The sequence below is a fragment of the Monodelphis domestica genome, chromosome 1, assembly GCF_027887165.1.
Source record: "Monodelphis domestica isolate mMonDom1 chromosome 1, mMonDom1.pri, whole genome shotgun sequence".
Taxonomy (NCBI): domain Eukaryota; kingdom Metazoa; phylum Chordata; class Mammalia; order Didelphimorphia; family Didelphidae; genus Monodelphis; species Monodelphis domestica.
In genome coordinates, this window is record NC_077227.1 from 388788467 (window position 1) to 388802532 (window position 14066).

The 14066-nt window shown below is 43.1% G+C and overlaps 1 protein-coding gene across 3 annotated transcripts in view; it reads left to right on the top strand.

Moving 5' to 3' along the window:
• Positions 1 to 14066, top strand: part of CDHR2 (cadherin related family member 2) — a 63137-nt gene that overhangs the window by 45063 nt on the left and 4008 nt on the right. For all 3 annotated transcript variants that reach the window (XM_007474114.2, XM_056811643.1, XM_056811644.1), the window contains 14 exons: positions 897 to 966; positions 2273 to 2884; positions 3045 to 3116; positions 3593 to 3642; positions 3974 to 4125; positions 4607 to 4715; positions 4861 to 4949; positions 5380 to 5451; positions 9509 to 9595; positions 9748 to 9808; positions 10051 to 10175; positions 10318 to 10431; positions 12568 to 12648; positions 12891 to 12975. In XM_007474114.2, the coding sequence (XP_007474176.1) occupies positions 897 to 966; positions 2273 to 2884; positions 3045 to 3116; positions 3593 to 3642; positions 3974 to 4125; positions 4607 to 4715; positions 4861 to 4949; positions 5380 to 5451; positions 9509 to 9595; positions 9748 to 9808; positions 10051 to 10175; positions 10318 to 10431; positions 12568 to 12648; positions 12891 to 12975 (1779 nt within the window). The remainder of the gene's footprint in view (positions 1 to 896; positions 967 to 2272; positions 2885 to 3044; positions 3117 to 3592; positions 3643 to 3973; positions 4126 to 4606; positions 4716 to 4860; positions 4950 to 5379; positions 5452 to 9508; positions 9596 to 9747; positions 9809 to 10050; positions 10176 to 10317; positions 10432 to 12567; positions 12649 to 12890; positions 12976 to 14066) is intronic.

A 14066-nucleotide genomic window follows, 5' to 3' on the forward strand; every position in this document is an offset into this window, starting at 1 on the left:
GTGTGTGTGTGTGTGTGTGTGTGTGTGTGTGTATGTTTTTGCTAAAAGAATTTTTTGGTTGTTTTGAATTCTGAGCTGTCTCCCTCCTTTCCTCCCAACCCTGTACTCAAGAAGGCTAATACTTAGCACAGCTATATCTATATCTACATCTAGATATTTGTGGAGTCATACTATCTGTGCTTCTGTATGTCAGTGTTTTCTGTGGAGGTCTTTAGTACCTTCCTTCCTAGGCTGTTTATAGTTGATTTGAATGTTCATATTACTCAGAAGAGCTTAGTCATTCACAGTTATTCTACGAACAATATTGCTGTTACTGTATACAGCATTCTTTTGGTTCTGCTCATTTCCCTTTTCTTTATTTCATGCAAGACTTTTCATGTTTTTCTAAAATCCTCCTGCTGGTCATTTCTTATAGAACAATAGTATTCCATCATAATCATATACCACAATTTATTCAGCCATTCCCCAACTGATGGGCATCCTCCAGTTTCCAGTTCTTTGCCACCACAAAGAGAGCTGCCATAAATATTTTAGAACATCCAAGTTCTTTTCCTTTTCCCCTGGTCACCCTAGGAAAAAAAAACCCAATAGGAGTATTTCTGGGTCAAAAGACACAATTTTATAACACTTTGGGCCCAAGTCCAGATTGTTCTCCATCTGAAATCCATTCTAATCTTCCTACCTCTGTTCCTGATTCCTTTATGGTTTTCCTAGAAGAGCAGAATCTATGCAGTTGGTGGGGATTTTAGCCCATTGGCTGACAGCCAAGGGGAAAGGGCTTGTTGGAAATGGGGGAGGTTGTCAATGTCATCTCGCATTCAGTACACACCCCACATTTGGTCTACAACCTCTTATATGCTTATACTTTGCCAAACTTAACTTTACTCTATCTGCAGGACATCAATGACAACAAACCTGTGTTCGGTCGTGCCACTTATGAATTCCATGTAAAGGAAAGACTGATGGGTGAGTATTACCCGTTCCCCCTAACTGGAATGAAGGGCATGTAGGTGTGTGGGTAGGGGAGGGAGTGTCCTTGAACTTTGGATCCAGAGGATTTGCCCAAAGTCTCAGAGGCAGGCCTGGGTTCGAGCACCACTTCTGCTATTTATTAGCTGTACGATCTTCAGGAAATTACTCTTCTTTGGACCTAGGTTTTCTTATCTGTGTAAAGATTGCATGATCTGTCTTGGTCTTCATAAACCATAAATGCCTCCAGACATGAGAGACATAATAACATGCATTAATATGTATTACTAAAAAATTAATTACAAAATAAAATATATTATTAATATATAATGATTAACAGTAATATTGTTAACTAATATTATATTTATACTATATTACATATAATACATAATAATTATATGTCATATAATAATAGAGACTGTGGGTTCATGGCTAAGGAACAAGTCTAGAAGTCAGGGAGCTCTGGATTCAAGTCCTGCCTCTGATACATTCTGCTTTTTTTTTTTTTAAACCTTTATCTTCCATCTTAGAATTAATAGTGTGTATTGGTTCCAAGGCAGAAGAGTGGTAAGGACTAGGCAATGAGGGTTAAGTGACTTGCCCAGGGTCACACAGCTGGGAAGTATCTGAGGTCAAATTTGAACCCAGAACCTCCCTTCTCTGGGCCTGGCTTTCAATCCACTGAGCCATCCAGCTTCCTCATCTGATACATTATGACTGATCTGGGACAAATCACTTAATCTTTCTGTGCTCTAGGTAACTGTTGCAGTAGAGGGACTGAAGCTTCCTTTCCTTATACCATTGAAGTCACAGGTCCAGCCCCCGCCGCTTTCCAACCATAATAAATAAGAACACTAAGTCCCAGGTTTCTAGGTCACTGGGAACTCACCTCCAGGTTCAGCACATCAGATTCCAGGATGGGGGGAAGGAGGACCCAGTTCTAGGTCAGGGTTCATCTTCCAATGCCTTTGACTCAGGCCCAAGGAGTACCTCTGAGCAGCTCCCAGTGAAATGTATCCTAAGGCACCAGATTCTGAATCAAGGGGTGTATCTTGAAGACTAGCCTGGGCAGTTGAAGGTCTTGGATCTTTTTATTTTTATTTTTTTAAAGCCTTACTTTCTGACTTAGAATCATACTGTGTATTGAGCGGTAAAGGCTAGGCCATGGGGGTTAAGTGATTTGCCCAGGGTCACACAGTTAATAAATGTCTAAGGTCAGATTCGAACCCAGGACCTCCAGTCTCTAGGTAGCTGACGGTCTTGGGAGAAAGACAGAGACTCTGTTTCCTTTTTGGGCCTGTAGGTGCATACTTGGGCTTCGTGGAGGCCTGGGATGCTGACCAGACGGATGTCAACAACCGCGTCACCTTCAGCTTAACTGGGGATGGAGCCAGTAACTTTCAGATCCGCTCCACGTTCCTGGGCTCAGGGAAGAATCGGGGGAACATGTCCCTGGTTTCAGATGTGAGCCTAGACTATGAGAGGCCTCCCAGCAACTTCACATTGACGGTGCTGGCACAGAACGCCGCTGAGTCTAATGAGATAGGATCTGCCACAGTGCTAGTGATCACAGAAGACGTGAATGATGAAGCCCCGAGCATTCTGGCATCCTCTTTGAAGGACATCAGAGTGTTTGAGCACCAAGGCTATGAGGATGAACTCGTGGCCCAGGTGGAGGCCCAGGACCCCGACACGAATGCCTCATTGGAAATCCGGCTTCAGGAAATAGGCTGCTTCAAGAGCGGGACTAACGTGGGTCTCGTGTGCCAGGACTGGTTCCAGCTGGTCCCCAACGGTAGTGTCTACATCAATGATAGCTTGGCCATAGACTATGAGATCTGTGACCTCGTCAGTCTGCTCCTCCAGGCCTGGGATCTCCACACCGCTGAGGGTTTCCCGGCCAACAGTCCTAATGGTGAGGGCTCTGCTCAGGCGGGAACAGGGAGAATAGTGAATGGGGGAAACTGAGGGTGAAATAATGCCAGGGTGGAGAGAGAGGAGAAAATAGGGGGCCTTGGAGACATCAGTTTTAGCCTCTTTCTAGAGGACTGAGTTCCTCTCTTCTGCTTTTGCAGAGACTCTACCCATCACCATCTTGGATGTGAATGACCATCCACCTGAATTCCTGCCTTTGAATGAGACATTTGGTGAGGAATAACCCCTTTCCTTTCTCTGTTCCTCGGACCTCTCTATATCTGGATCTCTTCTATTTCGAGGAGTGACCTCAACTGCATTAGTCCAAGACCAGAGAACTCAGATGAGGAGCCAAATTTGAAATCCTTCCCTATCCCCCTGCCTGTGCCCCCCCCCCCAATCTTGTAAGTCAGGAAGATCTGTGTGCAAGTTCTTCCTCCAACATATACTCCAACAACTATGTGACTCTGGAGAAGACACTTAAGAAGACACATTTTTTCCCCAAGTTCTATGAGATTTTAAAGGGCAGAGTAGGTATGGACCTACATTGATAGAGGGAATCTCCTCTGTATTAATGAAATCACAAGTCTGGTTCCTAGCCATACCACTATCTTCCCATCCCCATTCCTTTGCTCTCCTAATGCCGCTTGCATCTTGTTCTTGAGATCTGGCATCTGCTGATTTTACTCATCCTGTCTCTTCCCTCTAGTGATTGTACCAGAAGCCCTTTCTCCAAATCAGCAGGTGGCTTTGTTTAAGGTAAGAGGCCTCCTCTTAGGACCTGTGAGTTCAACCATTAGACATGTTATCTAGAAGGTTAAATGATGAGTTAGAAAGAATTTCCACCTAGGAGTCAAAAGACCTGAGTTCCAGTTCCCCTCTTCCATTGATTTCCTATATAATTTCAGTAAGTCATTTCCCTTTTTCATATTAAAAATTAATAATTTAATGACCTTTAGATTCTCTTTCAGGTCTGGGGGAATCATGAAACTGATTATCTGGCCACTGTCCTCCCCATACTCACCAGAATTTCTAGGGCTTGGACTAACAAGCCCCATTCTAGGCTACTATCTCAGACTCCTTTTCACAGGCCACAGATAAGGATGATGGGGTCAATGCAGTCCTTTCCTTTTCCATTGATGGGATAGAATTCATCAACAATGATAACTCCAGAGTCCCTCTTGACGGCCTGTTCCGGATCAAGGATTCACATGAGGGCAACATATACACAGGCATCATAGAGTAACCTGGGGCAGAGGGTCTCGAAGTTGGGAATCGAAGAGAAGCTGAGTGGCCTTGTTTTAGGGCAGGAATAATCAGCTTTCCAACTGTGGAATGGTGGGGTGGTTATTGGTCATGGAGGACTGGAGGTCTTCCAGTGAAGGCTGAATGGTCACTTTCAGGGGAATATTTTAGAGATATGAGTTGGCCTAGATGATTTCTATGGTCTCTTCCAAATCTGACCTGTGGTTTGGGGTTACTTTGGTAGGTAGTGAGGGTCCTGCAAATATCCAAGCAGAAGCTAGGGTATCTATTGAGGAGGCCATAAAATTTTCCTTCATTGGGTAGGGTACCAGACCCAGTCACTTCTGAGGTCCTTTCTAGCTTTAAAAGTCTATGATTCTTGGGGGAAAAAGGACAGAGCAGGAAGGGAAGATGTGAAGGGGGGGTTTTCTGAGTATGATGGAGGGGAGTCTTTAGCCCTAATCCTGACTTTCTCTAGGGTCGTGACTTCCCTTGACAGTTCCCGCCAGGGAACCTACCAGCTAAGAATCAGAGCCCAAGATAACCCTAGTAAGGACCCTCCTCTGTCAGCCAACACCTCCCTGAATGTGAGTATATGAGCCCTCAGGCCCTTTTGCCTTCTTCTCATTTGACCTGCTAGCTTTCTAATACCTCCCCAGCTGCCATCTTTTCAAGTGCTCAGCCTCCACTACTCTTCAGGGTCACAATCTTCTCTTTCCTAATCTTTTATAGATCTTCACTGTGGACCAGAGATATCGCCTACGGCTTCAGTTTTCATCAGAAGCGGCAGAAGTGGGAAAAAATGTTGATAGTATCAGAATGTATGATCTGGGGCCAGTCTTCAATCTCAGGGATTCTTGGGAGAAGGCCCCAAGGAGGGAAACAGGGTCCTGCCTCTGTGTGCCCAACCATGAGTAGCCCTTGATATACCCATGTCTCAAAGCCAGTCCCTGTCCTTATCCTTGCCCTTACTTCTGTGGCTCTCTCCCAACCCCTATCTCTGTTCTTAACCCTGCTTCAGACATGCCCTTGTTTCCGTGTCCATCCCTAGTTTTGGCCCTTTTTGGCTCTGTGCCTACCCCTGAGCCTGGTACTGCTAGAATTGGGAAGTGGTTCAGACCACTCAGGGTCTAGTGACTAGACTCTAGTCAAAGTGGCTCTCAGCCTGTGAGCTGGGACCAGGGCTAGACCTGGAGAGATAAAGGGGATATTGGCCCCTTTTATCTCTCCTGGTCTCTGCTTGATTTGTAGTGCCCTGATGGAAGCAACAAGGACTACAGTCTACATTGTGAGCATCAAGGACATTGATGACTCAACCTCCAGGTGAGGGCTTAGAACATAGAATAGGGGATGGTGTATAGGAAGGACAGGTGGTGGAAGGGGAACGGAGATGGGATTGGGGGAGATGGTGATCCTCATCCTAAGACTAGGATATTCATTAAACATCAATCACTGCTTCTTTCAGGCCTCTACCCATGGAAAAGTTTGGCCCTTCCCACCTTAAAATCATTCATTTTGGGGCAGGATTCATTCCTTATAAGTTGGGTTCCAGTTTGCTTCCAAGGTGGCCATTGTAGTCCAAACTAGTCTCTTCAGCATTAACTTCAGGAACTTTTCTGAGAGCCCTTTTCTCTAGACATAGGGAATGCATCATCACAGAATATCAGAGGTAGAGGAACTTCAGAAGTGCCAGAAGCATACACAGTCTATCTAACCTGGACTTAAGCAAGACTTCTCCCCAACATCCCAGAAAAGTGATCAGTAATCCTTTGCTTAAAGACATCCAGGGATGGGAATTCACCATTTTCTTCTTCTAATCCTCCTCCTCCTCCTCCTCCTCTTCCTCCTCCTCCTCCTCTTCTTTCTTATTGCTTGTTCTTCTTGTTGTTCTTTTTCCTCTTTCTCCTCCTTTTTCTCCTCTTCCTCCTTCTCCTCCTGCTTCTCTTCTTTTGCCTTACCTTCCATCTCAGAACACAATATTTATGTATTATTTGGAAAGCAGAAGAGCAATAAAGGCTAGGCAATGGGGGTTAAGTGACTTGCCCAGAGTCACACAGGAAATGTCCACAGTCACATTTGAACCCAGGATCTCCCATCTCTAGGATTGGCTCTCAATCCACTAAGCCACTTAGCTGCTCCCAGAACTCACTACCTCCTGAAGGCACCCATTCCACTTTGGGATAGTTTTGATTGCTTGAAAGTTCTTTTGTAAATTGAACCCTAAATATCTCTCTTTATAATTTCCATCATGTAAGAACATGTAAGTTCTGGAGTCAAACTATCTAAATACAAATCATAGCTCTACTACATAATACTTGTGTGTTCCTTGGTTAAATTACTTTATCTCACTCAGTCTCCATTTTTTACCTATAAAATGAGAGAACTGGACTGGAATTGTGGGATCATAGATTTGAAGCTAGTCTTCAAGCTCCCTTCTAACTCTAAATCCTATGAATAACTATAATAACAAGAACTAACACTTATATAGCACTTACTAGGTGCCAGGACCTGTGCTAAGAACTTTACAATCACAAAAATAATTCTTTTCTCATTTGACCCCCACAAAAACTCTGTAAGGTGGGTGCTATTATTATCCATATTTTACAATCGAGGAAACTGAGGCAAACGGAGATTAAGTGTTTTGCCCAGGATCACACAGCCAGTGAGTATGAGAGGTCAGTTTTGAACACAGGTCTTCTTGACTCTATGTCAGGTATGTGATCCATTGTGGGACTAGTAGTCCTGTGGCCTTTATTTTATCTTTCTTTAAAATTTTTAAAATTTTTTTAAAATTTGGTCAATTTTGAACATTATTCCCTGGTTACAAAAATCATTTTCTATTCCACCCTCTCCTCTCCCCTCCCCTCCCATAGCCGATGCACAATTCCACTGGGTATTACATGTGTCTTTGATCAGAATCCATTTCCATATTGTTGGTATTTGTATTAGGATGTTCATTTAGAGTCTATAACCCCAATTGTATTCCCCTCAACCCATGCAATCAAGCAGTTGTTTTTTCTTTGGTGTTTTTACTTCCACAGTTCTTCCTCTGAATGTGGATAGTGTTCTTTCTCCTGTATCCCTCTGGGTTGTTCATGATCACTGAATTGCCACTAACGGAGAAGTCCATTACATTCGATTGTACCACAGTGTATCAGTCTCTGTGTATAATGTTCTTCTAATGTTCTCATGCTGTGGCCTTTATTTTAAAGTGTCATAGAACCTTAGAACTATGAGTCTATTTAGTCCAACCCATGCCTTGAAAGAAATCCTCTTTGCATTATTAACTGGAAATCTTCTTTTTGAAGATCTCCATGGAAGGGAAATGGTTAATTCCAGAGCTCATCTGTTCTTGTCTGAGACTGTTCTAATTACATAGGCAGCATAGTGGATAGAGTACCAGGCCTGGAGTTGAGAAGTCCTGGGTTCAAATATGATCAGATGTTTCCTAGCTGTGTGATTTTGGGCAAGTCACTTAACCCCAATTGCCTAGCCCTTATTGCTCTTCTGTCTTAGAATTAATTCTTCATATCTATTCTAAGGCAGAAAGAAAAGGGTTTTTAAAAAAGTATCCTAAAATTCATTCATTCAGCACATATTTGTTGAACAAACCACTAACTGAATGAGCTCCAGAGACTGACATTCCACTAGACAGGATAGATCATGGTCAAAAATGAATACACTAGGGGGCAGCTGGGTAGCTCAGTGGATTGAGAGCCAGGCTTAGAGACAGGAGGTCTTAGGTTCAAATCTGGCCTCAGATGCTCAAGTCACTTGACCCCCATTGCCTAGCCTTTACCACTCTTCTGCCTTGGAGCCAATACACAGTGAATACACTAGAAGGCAAGGTGTGGTAGTGAAGAAACCAAGGAAGGAAACAAGCATTTGTTAAGCAAATACTATGTGCTAGGCACTGTGCTAAGTACTTTATAAATATTCTGTCATTTGCTCCTCACAACAATCCTGAGAAGCACTTTTTTTGATTCCCATTTTGCAGATGGCTAAAAAGAGGCAGACAGAGATTAAGTGACTAGTCCAGTGTCAAACAGCTAGTAAGTGTCAGAAGTTTGATTTGACTAAGGTCTGTCCTTTCTCCATATGCAGTGCTCTCTTTTTTGCACCACCTACCTGCTTTTAGAAGGCAAAGGTGAGATCCAGACACAATCCTCTAGGGAAACTTTAATGGAGGGTTTCTTGGCTACCACTGAACTTAGAATCCACTAAAATCCTGAATTTCTCTTCCCATGAACCATGGACTAGCCAAATCTCTCCTTGCAGCATCAGCTTCACTGGCTTACCCAAAAGCCATGGATGTTATAAAACTCTGCTTCAAGGGTTTCCCAAAGATGTCTCCAATGAATAATGTTTGGAAATGACCAAATAAAATAATGTTAAAAAAAGTTTCCCACAAGAGACAAGATGCCTTTGAAAGCCCAATTCCTTCACTTGAAGGAAAGAGGCCTCTAACCTTACATGTTGCCTCCTGGAGTCTCTCTTAGTTGTGAGTCCTTGAGATATTCTATTACCTACAAGGCACTTAATTTACTGGCCTGCTCCCTGAAGACCCTCAGGGGTCTTTAGATGCCTCCATAGTTCCTAATCTAGCTCTGGGGACAAGAGTCTCTTCCTTAGAGGAATGTTTGCCAATATTGTCAAATAGTCCTTGCCCTCAGGATGCTCATAGTCCCACCATGGACATAAAGCATCAGCATCAATAACCAATATAAGGCAGAATAAAGAAGCATGGTTTGGTAACCATCTATATGAAAAAAGCCTGGTTGGGAGGAGAATCTTCTTTGATGGATTTCAAGGTCCCAGTATAGTGTGACATGTGAAAGGGAAAACAAATAAATTCCATCTTCAGATAGATTAATAGAGGCAACCTGACCAGAAAGAGAGAGGCTATTGTCCTGATGTCTTCTGCCCTGGCTAGAACCCATCTGGATTGTCTTCAATTCTGGGATTTATATTTTAGGAAAGACCTTGACAAATTGGAACATGTATAGAAGAGGGCAATCAGAATGGTGAGAGGAATAGAGACCATTCAAGCATTAGTTGAAGGAACTGGGGAAGTTAAACTTGAAGATGACTGGCATGAAGGATTGGGGTATGAGAGCTGTCACAATGTGTTTGAAGGGCCTCAGTGAGGTAAAGGGATTCAATCTGGCCCCTTAGGCCAGAGCTAGGAACCATGGGTAAAAGAGAGGTAGCTTAAAACTAGAAAGAAGGAAGATTTCCTAACAAATAAGACAGGCATTGGCTGGCTGCCTTGGAAGGTAGTGAGCTTTCCTACACCAGACTTTTTCTAGCAGAGCCCTTCCCATATTTAGGTTCTAGAATCCTTTGACTCCTTCCTCATATTCTCACCTTCTGTCTACAGATCTCTCAGAGCTAAGGGCTTGTCTTATATGGATGCTTACTTTGTGTTCAGCAATGGAACAGCCCTGACCCTCAGTGATCTCAACATGTGAGTGGCACGGGTGACTGAGTGGAATGGGTGGCTGTGTATTTGTGGAGAAGAGGGGAAACAGGTTTTTCTGGCCTCTAGGATGGGATGCCCAAGGGACTAGGGGATTCTCCAGTCCTGAGCAGGAGTCTAACAGGTCTTCTCTTGGCTAGATGTATCCAGAGTGACCAGGAGGTGTTAGCCACATTGCTACGGCTTGGATTGGTGGTGATTGTGAGTACTTTTAGACAGGGAGAGAGAAGAGGGGTGTGGGTGGAAGCTATAAAGGGGCAGAAAAGGGGAGATAAGAGCTGGGGGAGAGCAAAGGAGTAGGTGATGGGAACTGAGGAGTAGAGGAGGGTTGTGGGGGATTGGAATTAGTGGGAGAGGAGAAGATATAGTGGATAGGATGAGAGTGGGAGGAAGATGGGGAATGGGGAATGGGCATGAATGGCAAGGTGCTTCTAATCTTCCAGGGCTCTGGGGAGGAGACAAAGCAAGACAAGGAGAAGGAGCTGCTCAGCATCATTGTGGGCCTAGGGATTGCCTTAATCATTCTTATCATCATCATGACTACAGCGCTGGTCTGTACTAGGAAGAGGTACCTTGGGACCTGCAGCCTTGAGAATACTGGGTTCTAATTGTTCCCTGTCTCTGCAAATAGAGACCCTCTGCCCCACTTTTCTGCCACCACACCTCCACCAGCTGCTTGTGACCCAGCTCCTTTCTCTCCTGTTCCCCAGCTACAAGAGGAAGCTTAGAGCTGTGAAGGCTGCTAAAGAGGCCAAGAAGGCAAGAGCTGGACTCAACCTGCAGGGCCCTGTGATCCCTGGGACAAACCTCTTTAATTCTGAGAAGTGAGCAGCAGTCCTGGATTAACTGGGTGATGGTAGAGATAGGGTTCAGGGTGGGGGGTGAGAATTGTTTAAAGTGTTTCCTCTCCTGGCCCTAAAGTAGATAGAAGAAAGGTTAATAAGGATTGTTGACTAGGTGACTCAGTGGATAAAATGATGGACTTGGAGTCAGAAAGACCCAAGTTCCCAAGCACTTATTTAGCTATTTGGTCCTGGATAGTTACAACCTCCTCAGTCTCAGTTTCCTCATCTATAAAATGGGGATAATAATGATAATAGCATATCTCACTGTCTCTGCCTGTCTGTCTGTCTCTGTCTCTGTCTCTCTCTTCCTTCTCCCTCTCCCCACCAATTTCTCTCAATTATAGTGAGAATCAAAGGAAATAACATGTAAAGTGCTTAAAAAAACATCAAATTGCTATATAAATGCTAGCTATTCTTATTCTTAGCATTAAGAAGAGGCGAAGAGAAATCATTCAGTTCTGGAAGCTATATTCTGAGGCATAATAATAACAGATATTTTTATGGTGCTATGATTGCAAAGTGCTTTATAAACATTTTTTTAGATTCTCACTACAAACTTGGGAGGTAGGTACTATTATTACCCTCATTTTATAGATGAAGAAACTAAAGTTCAGAGAAGTCAAATGACTTACCTACTGTCACACATCTAGTAAGTCAGAGGTAGTAGGATTCAAATCCAGCTCTTCCTCACTCAGTCCAAATCCAGCATGCAACATGGTGGAAAGATCCCCTAATTTTGAATTGGAGAACCTGAATTTTAGTCCTGACTCCAAGTGGAATAATAAAATCAAAGCATTTAGAGCTAAATTTGCTTTATAGAAGAGATTGATACAGAGAGACTTGAAACACACACACCCCCTTTAAATATTTTTAAACTGATTTCTCTACAACCCTTTGAAGTAGGTAGTGCAGGTATTATTATCCCCACTTTGTATATTAAAAAAAACAACTAAGGGCTAAGTATGAGAATTATCCTTATTTTACAAATGAGCACCTGGGGTTCTAAAAGATTAAATGAATTCCCCTAAGAGTCTCTGGGAGCAAACCCTAGAACCAGGGTTTATACCAAGGTCTTGAATGCCTCCATATCAGAGGCTTGGGCTGCTATATCATGTCTGTGTGATTTAGGGCTAGTCCTTTCCTTTTCTTGGAACTCCTTATTTATGGAAAGAAGGTGATGGATCAGATGATATTGAAAGTCCCTTCCAGCTCTAAAATGTTCTAGGTTTTAAACTAGAGCTCCCATAGAGGAAGATGACCAAGAATGGGACAGGACTAGAGATCTCGCTGTAAGAGAGTCTATTTAAAGAACTGGGGATGTTTAGCTTGGAAAAGAGATTTATAGCTGCCTTCAAATATTCAAGGGGTGATCATGGGGAAGAAGGTTAAGATTTGTTCTATGGAGAGGCAGATTTTGACTCTATACAAGGGAGGAATTCCACTAAGTGGAACTGAAACACCTTGGCATAGTACAAAGAGCATTGAATGGATAACCAGGAAATCTGGATTCAAGTCATAGCCCTGCCACTTACTGCCATGGTGACTTTGGGTAAATCAGTATCTCTGGTTCCTATCAAATGTCCAAGGGATGACAGAAAACCTTCCACCATTTTGGGTGGATCTTTTAGAGGAAGATGACAGAATCATGGATCTAGAGTTGGAAGGGAAATCACAGAGCTATGGAAGCCAATTTCTTCATTTTATAGATGAAGAAACTGAGGCTTGAGGAAGCCAAGTAACCTATTCAAGGTCAGGCAGGCAATAAGCTTCTGAGTCAAGGTTTGAACGTGGGTCCTCTGACTTGAGTCTAGTGTTCTTTTCACAAATGCATACTGTGAATAGTCATGGAAAAGGCAGGGGTGAAGTGCATTAGTTTCCTTCCAGACCTAACTTTCAATTGTTCTATTACCATTATCATGTGAAGAATTCATTCACAAGATAGTAGATTGCTTGTCACTGTAGATGCTCAAGCAGAGAAGCTGGAAAGCTATCTAACAAGGAGATTCTTACATTTGGGGAGGCTTCAGTAAGATCATAGATTTAATACTGGAAAGGAGCTTAGAGGTAGTTAACCCAGACGTCTTTCCAAGCTCTCACCTTTTCTGATTCCTCCAGAGCCAACCCCATGCTCAATTTGTCTTCAATGGATCTGGACTTTGAATCTTTTACCCCCCATAATGAAGATGATGTTGCCAGGTGAGCACCCCTCCTCCGGTCCTTCTTGCCTGAACAAATCACCTTATCCCTGACTTATTCCTCCTGAGGAGCTTTCAAGTGGGCTCTAGAGCTTACCTGGCCTTGTCAAGGACTGGGCTTGAGGAGATACCATCTCTGGGAGAAATCCTGGGGTCCTTTGGGTCAAGGGGATCCCATCACTGCTTCTTACCCCAGGCTAGGGGTCTTGTTTGCCTCCCCTGGAGCTCAGTCTTCTCTTCTAGCGTCAACTCCCTGGATGAGAACAAGGTGAATGCAGATGAGCACATGACCATGGATATGGAAACAGACCTCCAGAAGAATCACAAGGTGAGAAGAGTAGGGAGGTGAGAACATCCCTACTCTGTATGACTCCATGTAGGGTTGGTCTATTGGGAACTCAGGGAGGAAAGATGCAAAGGTTTTCTTCACTCAGAACTGGCCCAGTGACTAATTCCTCAGGGATCCAGCAGGCACTTTTGCAGTCAGTCATTAAAACTCTCATGATCGAAATCTTCCCCATCATCATCCCCCTCAATGATCGCCATCACCATCATTATTCAATTCAATTAAACAAACAGTTATTTAATGTCTACTATGAGAAAGACCTTGGCTTTTCCCTGGGGAAAATACAAAGGGAGAAATGGCTCACAGTTCTTTCTATGAGAGATCTATTGTTCTAGTAGAGGGTTAAGCCCCCATTCACAAATAACAGCAATGCAAGATGGTGCCTCAGTTTCCTCATCTGTCAAATAGAGGATTTGAACTAGATGAACTCTGAGGTCCTCTGAGTTATATGCTCCATTTAGATCTCCCTAAAACTGATATTCTATATTTTATTTTATTTTTATTTTTAAAACTATTTTATAGTCAATTTAGAACATTATTCCTTGGTTACAAGACTCATATTATTTCCCTCCCTCCCCTTCCCCTACCCTTCCCATAGGTGACATGCAATTTCATTAGATATTACATATGTCCTTGATAAAAACCTATTTCCATGTTGTTGGTGTTTGCATTAGGATGTTCATTTACAGTCTACATCCCCAACCGTATCCATTTGATCCATGTATTCACGCAGTTGTTTTCCTTCTGTGTTTCTACTCCCACAGTTTTTCCTCTGAATGTGGATAGTGTTCTTTCTCATAGATCCTTCCAAGTTGTTCAGGATCACTGCACTGACACTAGTAGAGAAGTCCATTACATTCGATTGTACCACAGTGTACCAGTTTCTGTATACATTGTTCTCCTGGTTCTACTCCTTTTGCTCTGCATCAATTCCTGGAGGTTGTTCCAGTCCCCATGGAATTCTTCCACTTTATTATTCCTTTGAGCACAATAGTATTCCATCACCAACAGATACCACAATTTGTTCAGCCAATACCAAATTGAAGGGCATCCCCTCATTTTTCAATTTTTTG